Source organism: Clinocottus analis, unplaced genomic scaffold (genome assembly GCF_023055335.1).
Source record: "Clinocottus analis isolate CAN_PGR_092001 unplaced genomic scaffold, fCliAna1.0.p SCAF_35, whole genome shotgun sequence".
NCBI lineage: Eukaryota > Metazoa > Chordata > Actinopteri > Perciformes > Cottidae > Clinocottus > Clinocottus analis.
The window spans coordinates 1,500,627-1,512,203 of NW_027176098.1; the positions used below are offsets into that span (position 1 = coordinate 1,500,627).

Sequence of the window (11,577 nt, forward strand, 5' to 3'; positions counted from 1 at the left end):
CCTGCTGTGGACCCGTTGGACCTGTTTCCTGGTTCACAGCCAACGCCGCGCTGCTCAAAAGACTTGTTGCTTTGTTGTTGCACTATTTGTTATGTAGATTATGGTTTCTACTGGCTGTACTTTACTTTTTTAAATTAAAGATAAATCCATCACAACATATTGGTGTTTTGTGTTTCCATTGTTGTCTGTTTAGACCAGGGGTCACCAATCTTTTTGAAACTGAGAGCTACTTTGAGGTACAAAATAATCCGAGGGGCTACATGTTTGATACAAACTTCCTGAACAACAAAGATCACCTTTTAATTATATTATATGTGAACTGTCTGATCACATATCAATGTTAATTATTCCTCACAATAATTATTAACAATTTCCACAAGAATGATGGTAGGAAAAACATGTTTATATCACTTTATGAAGAAAATGAAAATAAAGTTATATCCGTGCAAAAAATAACTAATATTTAGTTACTACTAAATAGGTTATTGTGGAAAACAATAAACAATTTTTTTGCAAAACAGAATGAGTGCAGATGTGTGAGCATCAGGTTGCATCAGTGGCTCAGTGAGCTGCTTTCCTCTTCACATCTTTTAGAAACAGGCTTATAGATTTGATACCTACTCTCAATTCATGCTTAATGAGCTGAGCTCTGTTTCCTGATGGAAGACGCAACAGCAGAAAGACCTCACAGAGATCTCATAAAGATCGGCTTTTGGCAAAATGCCAGAATCTGCGAGTCGCGCATGCGCAGCAGGCTGTTAACGGCGTACGGTGAACTTTTAAAATCAGCATTTCCTCTCGGGCCCAGAGACTCTCGATATCGTCAGAAACGTTGTTCATGGAGCTGCAGGCTGCAGCCTGTTGTCATAACCCGCATGTACATGAACTGATAGGTTTAAAACTGATAGCGGTTAGCTTAAAATAGTGTTAGCTAAACATAGTGTTAGCTTAAAATAGTGTTAGCTTAAAATAGTGTTAGCTTAAAGCAGCAAATCCCATTGAAAAGCACGCAGCATATTTTTCACGGCTGTCTCTCTCTCTCTGTCCACTGTGTCCGCGCCCGCGTGTGTGTGTGTGTGCGTGTGTGTCTGCGTGTGTGTGTGTCTGCGTGTGTGTGTCTGTGCTCACCTGTGTGTGCGCCGTGTCCGTGTGTGTGCTCTGTGCGCGCCCGTGTTGGGGGCGGAACTCCGCTCCTTGCGATGCAGAGCAGAGTTTTAACGCGACCATGGTCGGTTGATTTTTTTTTTCACGATTTTTTTTTTTAAACATTTTTTTTAGATCCCTTCTCGCGGGCTCACGTGGTCCCTGCGGGGGACAAGGTGCCTGCAGGCACCGAGTTGGCTGCCTCTGGTTTAGACACAAACAATCAAAATAAGTGTTATTTTTTATTAGTAAGTAATAAGGACAGAAGTAGTAGTGTTAGTGCATGAAGTGATATTATTATATTGTTTGTATAATGGGTGATGCGTGTATCTTGAACCCACATGACTGATATGCACTCAGTTTCTGTCTCACAGATTATTTCCCATCTGCCCCAGCTGCATTCCTGAACATTACTAAACAGCCAGGAAACACAGGGTTAATTAATTAGCTTAAATCTAGCACCTCCCATACAACATCCATAAGTGCTTCACAAAAAATATTAGATGAATAAAAAAAGGTTTATCACTAAATAGTGTTAAAAAAATAGAAAGATAATCAATGAAAAAAAGATCCAATATATATAGATGTTATCATAATAATACATTTCATTTGAATAGCCGTTGCACGGTACTCAAGGGACTATCAAGGGACTATCCCGGCACCCTCAAAACTGGGGGCAGAATTCTTCATCTGGAGATCTTTCTCACTCAAAGTCCTCGAACACTGACGAATCGAAACCAGAGCCTCTGATGTGACGTAAAAAAAACCTCAAAAGTCCGGCCTTACACGAGCATAAGTCCATTTTACATGTTTATAACTCAATTCAACCATAAATATTAACATAAACTATAAATATGACTCGAGGACTCGAAAGAGCTCCCCAAGTTATAAAAGTATATTTTTTATACCTCTAGCTTGATGCCTCATGATCGGCACTTTTCTGGAAAACTTACGACTCACGGAATCCACCAATTGCACCAAAACTACTGTCAGACAAAACCTCAAGATATCAACCACATTGCATCTTTTTCTAGCCAAAAAACTGAAATATGACTTACTTAAGGATTTAAAGAGACTTGCTTGCTACATGTTCGTGCATCTGCTTCAGCAGAGACCCTCTGTTGTGGAACCAGAGGCGTTCAAGGTCCAGGAAGAAAGTTAGGGCATTTTTGCACTCAGGGACCGAAACCTACGGTACACGAAATCTGCACTAAATTAAGTACTACAAATATTTAACTTTACTTAATCAAAGTCAAACTTTGCAGAGAATCTGTTCACACACAGTGATATTTTATAGTAGAAAAAAAATTAAAAAGAGGAAATACATCCTGAAAGTTTTTTTTCTCTTTCTGAAGTTTTTTTTCTTCTTCTTCTTTCCTGTGTTCTATCATCAACTAATAAACCAGTAACACATACACTGCCATATGAACCTCTTAACTGGTCTCACAAGTGTGTTTTGTATGTTATACCTTTCACAATTATTCTGTGGCTTTAAGGGGGCTAAAAAAGTTAAATGATAAAAAAAAAACATAACAATACGTAAAGCTGCAGGAGGAACGATGCCAACTTGACTTCTGAAATGAACCCTCTTATCAACCTCTGCTTGTGTTTTATGGTCTTTAGCGTAGCATCGGTTGTAGCACGTTGAAGCTGCAGGCGGCCGCCTGAATTAAGAAACTAATCTGTTGAACGCACCGACGTGGCAGAAATTAGGTCATTAAAAAGTGTCATTACTTGCCTCGCCCTCTTCAAGCCCTCATTACAGGAATTGAACAATGAAGGTTATATACTTCCATATTAGTCACAGAGTTCTACAAGTTTCACTTTTGATTTCATCTTGATAGGAACCCCCTCCTGTTTCCGTGTTCGGGGAAACTTAAAATCTTGCAGACAATAGGCTGCATGCAAATATCTCTGTCGGGACTTCCCTTTAAAGTCCCTGAAGTCCGAGAATCATCTTTGAGGAAAAAATATCACAGCTCGACTTCCTGTGCAACTGGGTGTTACTGCACAGGCGACGCTTTAATTAAGTGAACGGAGGCGTGCATGTTTTTACATGTTGTACAGATACTTGGCCTGTTATTGTAAATCCATGAATCTATATTTATTCATGGACTCCACCCTCGGACAGCAGTGACTGGAGGCGTTCTGTTTTTAGGTTTTCCGGAGGGCATTTCTTAAAAATTGCCAATTTTTTTTTTTCCTGGTCTTCAAAGATAATCAAATTTCCTAAAATTTGGTACGAATGTCCAGTTTGACTCAAGCATGAACTAATTACTCCACGAGACACATATTTGGCCTGAGAAAAATAAATTTAACACAAAAATTACGACAATTTCACACAGATGTCTAAAACAGCGGCTCTCAAATATAAATATGAATTTAAAAAATTGTGTATTGTGCAGTCTGTTGACTGGGAGGCGAAGGCGAGGCCGTATTTCTACAGTTATTGTTCTCAACCAACAGTTCTTGTCACTCTGGTTGTGTCATTCTTGTTCCTCAGTCGGGTGTGGCCTCGCCGGCTGTGCTGATTTAAAAGGCTGTCGTGTCAACTTCATCTCAGTGTGGAGCTTCCTGCTGCTCTGAGCAACATTAACAACACAACAATTCCACCTGGTGAGTAGAAAATAAATGCAACTACTAAAGAAACGTGTGTAGAGATACAAGGGGAGTGTAGACGTACGACAGAAAGTAATGTATTTGATGGAGTCATTAAAATCTGGCGTTCTAATCGTCAGGTGGCTGTCGCTGGCGATGAGTTGCACCAGAGCCAAAAGGTTTAAGAGAGCATGAGAAATAACTACCCAGCAGCCTCCGGTAAGAGCAGTATGTTTAGTAGTAGAGAGGAAATGAGAGAAGATGAGTGATGAATGACAGCTAGCAGCCAACAAGAACACTGGAAATCAGTTGACTTGTTTCGGGCATTGACAGTTTCTCCAAAAAAACTTGCAAGAAAATGCAAGTTTATGCCTTTATAAACTTTTTGTTGCGTTTACTTGCTAACTTAATCTTATGCTTTTATATATTTTTTATTGTTTTGCAGATTTAAACACCAAACGACCGCTCCATTTGTTTCTCCCCCTCGAGCCGAAGAGACACAATGGCGGCAGCGGCATTCGGTAAGTACCGTCTGTTAGCGAGCAGGTACGATGTCATCACTGGCACCCAGCATGACGCCACACAAACAGGGACTGTGTAACGTGGCCACGGGCCAACAGAAGGGTGGAATGTTCTTGGCACTGTCTCCCTTATGTTATCATTTCATCTGGCTTAGCTATTTAAAAAATGTTGACACTGAAGACACAAAAGTTGCCAGTTTCTTGGCGCCTGATGGATTCATAACATGATAAAATTTTCCCGGAAGACTTTGTAACCAGTTGTCTGTGTGCATCTGCAGGTTATTGTGATGTTGAGGACGGTCTGGCCCTCTGATTCACTTCGGGTCAAATGTCTTCTTTGTTTTTATTTGAACCAAACATGTGTAGCCCAACAAGACAATCTTAAAACTAGAGTTGACTTCTGATGTTTCCAGGTTGCCCTTTGTATATTTATTGTATAAACTCAAGAATAGAAGATATTGAAAAGGGATTTGCTATTTTAGAGTAAACAGTAGAATATCATCTGTAAACTGGAACATTTTTATGGTGTGGCGACTACTGCTGTAAGACGTTGCAATATATATATTACCGGTAGTGAGATGTGTTGAGGTTGTTAAGGAGTCATTTATGTATGATGGGCTTGAGAGCAGCTATTGCTTCATAGACACAGGTCACTGGTTAACAGGGTGAAGGGCAGACAAGATGTTAAGACTGGTAATGGAGACTCAGCCAAACGCCTTGATGCGCTTGATGTTTGGAGAGTTAAAATTGTGACCATGACTCCAAACGCCGCATCAAAAGTAATTTTGAGAGAGATAAGCCTCTTGTGAACCCAGACATGTCCTTTAATTGTTTTTGTGGTGTCGAATTGAGAGCTTAAGTTCAGTTCAGAAAGTGCTCCTGTTTGAAAATTGTGGTCCGATTTATCATATGGAGCAGTTGGTTGGACTTCATGTAGCTTTCAGGCCTGGTGACAAGTTTGTTGGATTCAATCGACACGTGTACCACAATATTTCCTGTTTTTCATCCAGCAATGGTCTATGAAGAGTGAAAATTGTGGGAGTAAATGCAAAATATGTTTCTGTTGCTGCCTCTTACTCTGGCAGTTGGCGCTCCGCTCTTGCGTTAAACATTACGTACCATACACACCCATTGTAAACTCTGAAATGGTCCGGAAATGTTCCTAAACTTAAACAATGATGACAAGAAAACTGTGCTAGCTATTAAAAAATGGCCAATTGGCCAAATAAACTCCAGACTTTTGGTAACGTTTTAAACTTTAAATAATTTCTCTACGTTAAATTATGACGAGTTCCTATGGGCACAAAGATGAGTGTTTTTGCGCTGTTTCGCGAATTTCTTGTATTTTGACACATGTGCTCTCAATGCGGTGGGAGAAGATATTCTATAAGTTTCGTGGACTATAATTATGGATAACACACCGAATAATTACATTTTTGATCTTATTGCCCTGAACATTTTTATGATACCAATATATTTTTCACTTTAATATAAGAGTTATAGCTTTTATGCTGTATTTCCTTGAAGATTCTTGCATTTTGTTTATTTCATGTATCTTGATATGTGTATAGCTTCTGTTAGTGATTCAATGCCAAGAGAAAGAGTTCTGATGATATAAAATATTGTACTATTATAAAATCATATTTTTTCTTTACTTATTTTTTAAATTGAAATTCTTTGGCTTTTGTGGTTTTGCAGCTTCTGAACTCAGGATCGTCGTGTTTGGAAAGAGACCAAACGAAAAAACAAGACTAAGTGACTTTATCACGAGGGAAAAAGAGAGTCTGTATGTAAAAGTGTCGAAGCAATGCACCTGCGCCGGTGGAGAATGGAGGGGGTCGGAACTGAAAGTAGTGAACACCTCAGACGTCTTCAGCCTGCCGAAGGACAGAGTGAGACACGAGATGAAAAAGTGCGTTGCTCTTTGTCCTCCGGGACCAAACGTCCTCCTGCTGCTGGCGAGTCCGTCGGATTTCGACGAAGAGGACGAACAGAAATTTACGTTCATTCTGAGCTTCTTTGGTCCGGATGCCTTTAAACACTCGATGGTCATCAGAGCGCAGAAGGGAGAGGCGAACAACCCGTCAGTGGACCAAGTCGTCCGAGACTGCAGCCGGAGGCAGCACGACATCGACTTTGACCAAAAAGCTCTCGCGGATAGTGATTATAAAGAACTAATAGAAAAGATGGTGAACATAGTGAAAGACAACAGAGGAGGGCATCTGAACTGCAATGAAGAGACTGATCCCAGAGCGGTGTCCATACCTTCCAAACCTCCTCTGAACTTAGTGTTGTGTGGGAGACATGGAGCCCAGAAGACCTCAGTGGCCAAAGCCATTCTGGGACAAGGACAGTTCGGTCCACCTATCGACTCGTCAGAGTGTGTTAAACATCAGGGAGAGGTGAGTGGACGTCGGGTTTCTCTGGTGGAGCTGCCGGCCTTGTGTGGAAAACCTCAGGAGGAAGTGAGGGATGAATCCTTCAAGTGTATCTCCCTCTGTGACCCTGAGGGCGTCCATGCCTTCATCCTGGTCCTTCCTGTTGGTCTCCAAAGCGATGAAGACAAAAAAGAGTTGGAGACCATCCAGAACTCTTTCACCTCGAGCGTGAACGACTTCACCGTGATTCTGTTCACCGCCAAGTCAGATACTGATTCTGCCGCCGTCGCGAGATACCTGGAGGAGAATACGCACATTCGGGACCTGTGTGGAGATCGGCACGTCGTCTCGGACCTCAGAGACCGGCAGCAGGCAATCAATGTGTTGCTCGCTGTGGAGAAGATGACAGCTGGCACATCCGGAGGTTTCACGAGGAAAATGATGGCCACGCCCCGGGCGGACAAGGCAGCGAGGCCAAACTCTGCATCCGTCTATGATCATCCGGACAGAGCGTGCCTCAGGATGGTGGTGATCGGGAAGACTGGTTCTGGAAAGAGCGCCAGTGCGAACACCATTTTGGGCAACGTGTGCTTCAAATCTAAAGCCAGCCCTAAGTCGGTGACAGAGTTTTGCGAGAAGAAAAACGGGGAGATCGACGGACGGCCCGTCGTCGTAGTCGACACGCCCGGCTTGTACGACACCACGCTGTCCAACGAGGCCATCCAGCAGGAGCTGGTGAAATGTGTCACCTTGTTGGCTCCTGGGCCTCATGTGTTCCTGTTGGTGCTGCAGATCGGCCGCCTGACAGAAGAGGAGAAAAACACCGTGGAGCTGATCAAGAAGTTTTTCGGAAAGAAGTCGAAAGACTACATCATCGTGATATTCACCAGAGGAGACGACCTTCGGGGGAAATCCTTTCAGAGCTACATTCGGGAAGACAGCGAAGGTTTCGTGGGAAAACTCCTGGACGACTGCGGAGGAAGATACCAGGTCTTCAACAACAAGCAGTACAGTAGTGATTCGGTCAGAGAGCTACTGAGCAAAGTGGACTCGATGGTGAAGAAGAACGGCGGCGGCTGCTACACCTCCAAGATGTTCCGAGAAGCCGAGGCAGCCATACAGTATGAAGTGAAGAGGATCCTGAAAGGAAAGGAGGAAGAGATACAGAGGGAGAAGACGGACTTTGGAAAGAAACACCTCGCAGCAATTCAGGCCAAGCAGAAAGAATTGGACGAGAAATCCACCAAAGCCCAACAAGAGAGAGAACTGAAGAGCAAACTCATCCAGATGAAGGCGGAACACATTCAGAAGGAGCAGGAAAAGATGAAGAGGGCCGAAGAGGAGAGGAGAGCAGCAGAGAGCGAGACAAAAAGGCTGGAGGAACTTCAACAAAGCCTCGAGGCCGTCTGCGAAGCGCAGCCGGAGGGCGGCGAGAAGATGAGGCAAGTGCAAGAGATCTGGGAGAAGGAGCGCGGCGAGAGGTGGGAGAAACGCTACCTGGAGGACCAGCGGAGGCTGCAGACGCTCAAAGAAGAGTACGAACAGGAGAGACAAGAGCTAGAGAAAGAAAGAAAGGAGGATCGACTCAGGAGAGAAAAAGCAGATCTGGAATTAAAGAAATTGCAAGAGACCCTGATGAAGAATCTGATGTTGATCCAGAACAAACACGAAGAGGAGGCCCGGAAGAAGGCGGAGGAATTCAACGACTTCCAACAGAGGTACACCGACGACTTCGACGCTCTGGCGGAGAAGCACGGCAAGGACATGGAGGAGCTGAAGGAGAGGCACCAGAAGCACAACGAGTCGCTCGTACAGCAGCTGTGCAAGCACAAGTCCTACCGGAAAGACTTGGACAGGCTGATCCAGAAACAGAAGGAAGAAAAGTCCGAGCTGACCGGGACGCTGAATCCAACAAACATAGAAAACATGATCGAGGAAATGCGGGTGAGGCACGAGGAGGAAAAAAACGAGTGGATACAAGAACACGTGAAGAAAGCCAGAAGGAGGAACTGCCCCATTTTATGATCTGTGGTGAGATGTGACAACAGCAGCAGTCTCAAACTGAGAAACGACCAGATGCGTTCATCTTTTCCCCTCTTATACATCATGTGGTCAGAAAGACCCAACAGATGTGTTAGTAGTTGACAGTTTGGGGTAAAATAGTCACAACAGAAAGACTTGTTCAGTAAAACGTTAACGTACAATCAAATCTAAACGTTAAAGAATTATAAGCGATAACGTCAATTAAAAAAGGCAGGATGCTGCATTCCCTCTAATGACCACCAGGGAAAGTGGTCGGTTGCTAAAAATCAAAGATGGCGGCGGCAAAAATGTCAAAACTCAAACCAATGAAGGCGTTTGTTGCTTCCAACGTGTAAAGTGAAAAGGGTTGAACCCCCGAAGGGCATCGCAATGTTTTCTGTCTCTTTCTTGATCCGAACTAATCTCTAAACGAAGATGGCACATTTACAGTAATTAATGTGATTAATGTGTGTACTTATGAACATATAAATGTAATTAAATCCTTCATTTGGTGTATAGATTTTTTAAAGGGCGGAGATCAGATTTCGGGTGGCAGACAAAAACAAATGACCTTCACAGCGGCAGGAAGTGGAAGACGTGAGTTTCAGACCCTGAAAGGTTTTAAAATGTAAGAATTGAACGTATAGTTTTCACTGTAATATTATCTGTATTTTATTTTCTTTAGTTAAGCTCATTATTATTAGAACGTTTTATGAACACTAAGATGTTTTGTTTAGTCATTTAAAATCTTTCTCTTCTGAAAATAAATCACCAAACATCTTCTTTGTTTTCTTGTAAACACACTTCTCTGATTATTAATTAAATATTGATGAATAAACATTTTAATCTTTACTTTGTGTCTCATATGTTTAGCAAAGGTAATAAACACCAATTATTAAACTTAAAGCAACTCATAATGTCATAAATGTGTCATATTCTAATTATTTTAATTAAAGCCAATGATGTAATAACAGTTTTCTACATAAAGTTAATTACATTATACGATAATTAGAAGATTATAAACTAAGCAAATCTTGTTGTGAACAATGAAATATAATATACATGATGTATTAATTTAAAAGGAATCTGTCTTCTTAAATCACATTATTTAGTTAAATTAGTTATTTGTAAATGAGAATGTGACTAAAAGTCTGCACATATAAACAGTTCATGTGCACAAACACAAAAACTAACTTGTGTTACGTGTCTTTTACATTTTGTATTGATTATTACATTATAAGCGTTTCATATTAAAATGATAATGCAGTTATGACCATATGCACTGCTTCAATACTTTACAACACTGCCACTTATAGATTATACTAAAACCAATCAAAGTGTTTCAAAGCTGCTTGTGTTGCTACAAACTATTTAGAAAAGAGAAAACAAAGAACATAGAGAATAAACTATGAATGCAGTGAGAGCCTCTAAAGACGTGCAGAAGAGTCTTAATACATATAAAGATGTAATATAATATGTATTATGATACAGGGGAATAGAAAGCGTGCAGGACTCTGCAGAAAACCTCCGAGTTCAATAAAGTTGTACACATGAACACAAAGCAGCGCTGTGTGTCTGCTGGTTGAGCTTCAATGGAAACACTTTCTACTCAGCAGGACCACAAAGTCAACAAATGACCACAAAGTGAAGAACTCTGCATTCACAGGAACAACAAGAAGCTCTGGTTCATCTGCGTGGACGTCTAACAACATAAGAAGTGTCCGCTTCATGAAACAATGACCTCATGAGTGTTGATTATTTCCATCCCTCTTGCCGCGAGGCGACGGCTGCAGCCGCCGCCATTAAAACCAAGAGGAGCAACGTTGAACCAGCTTCACACCGGTTCCCCCTTCAGTCCTCCCTGAGGCTGAGCTGTGAGGAACCCTGTGCGTGGTCGTGGGAGGAGCCTCCCCAGGTGTCACTGAGTACCTCACCTGTACTGGACCACCATCATGTTCTGCTCCCCGCAGTGTCGGGCGCAGCGGATGTAGCGCATCCAGCTGGACTTGCCGGGGTCGTTGCCGTCGATGAAGTGCTGCAGCGTCCCCTCGGCGTCGTAGATCTGCAGCACACAGACAAGCAGGGTCAGAGGAGGAGGCGGCGCATGTGCATGTGCATGTGCATGTGCATGTGCATGCACATCTACATGTGCATGTGCATTCAGCGTGACTGTTAGGGAAAACCACAGCGTCAGAGTGAGAAGGAGACACATGTCGGTGTCTCTGTGTGTCTTCCTCTGTGAAAGGTCAACGAGGTCAGACGCCGGCAACAAAAGATGCAACTGCTGTTTGAATTGTGAAGTAAAGAAAGAAACAGGAAGGAAGCAGCCGTGGAATAAGTTTAGTTATCTGAACTTAACGAAGTAGTTTAGTTGTTTAAACCAGAGAGTCTGTTGCCATCATCGTTAATTTAAGAATTGAACCTAAACCCCACCGGCATGTTTTCTTTAAACATTCACCAAAACGACACCGACTTTCACAGCCAAACGCTGTAAAAAATATGAAAACTGACAGCGTCCCCTAGTGGTGGGAGGGACGCGTCGAAATGTAAAAGAGCAAATGAAGAAAATTATAAAATGAACACATGAATTTAAATGTTTGTATTTTCTTGTGAGGCATCTATTTACCTTAAATTAAAACACTGCTATTTAAATAAAATATATAAATAAATAAAACATGTATGAGAAGTTTCAAAAATATCAAACATTCGAATCATTATTTCTGCTTTTTTATTATTTTGCCACATGGTTTGGGGCAGTTATTCATATATTCATATATATATATATATATATATATATATATATATATATATATATATATATATCTGACCCTCTGCTGAGCAGCAGCTGCTTCCTCGACGGCGTTCTGCCGAACACATTTTGGTCCGCGAGTGTTTATCGAGTCCGTCGTTGCAGA

At 42.0% G+C, this 11,577-nt stretch overlaps 2 protein-coding genes across 3 annotated transcripts in view; one reads left to right on the forward strand and one right to left on the reverse strand.

Annotated features, from left to right (window-relative positions):
* Nucleotides 1-11,577, reverse strand: part of prdm6 (PR domain containing 6) — a 101,820-nt gene that overhangs the window by 75,554 nt on the left and 14,689 nt on the right. Inside the window, exon 4 of the mRNA XM_068596213.1 lies at nucleotides 10,597-10,724. Coding sequence (XP_068452314.1) covers nucleotides 10,597-10,724 — 128 coding nt within the window. The remainder of the gene's footprint in view (nucleotides 1-10,596; nucleotides 10,725-11,577) is intronic.
* Nucleotides 3,679-9,425, forward strand: LOC137799498 (GTPase IMAP family member 8-like). Of its 2 annotated transcripts, XM_068596292.1 has the most exons (4): nucleotides 3,679-3,759; nucleotides 3,882-3,960; nucleotides 4,187-4,262; nucleotides 5,961-9,425. In XM_068596292.1, exons 3-4 carry the CDS (start codon nucleotides 4,244-4,246, stop codon nucleotides 8,663-8,665), a joined length of 2,724 nt encoding a protein of 907 aa, XP_068452393.1. In that variant the 5' UTR covers nucleotides 3,679-3,759; nucleotides 3,882-3,960; nucleotides 4,187-4,243; the 3' UTR covers nucleotides 8,666-9,425. The 2 variants fall into 2 exon arrangements, with proteins under 2 accessions (XP_068452393.1, XP_068452394.1); XM_068596293.1 differs by lacking the exon at nucleotides 3,882-3,960.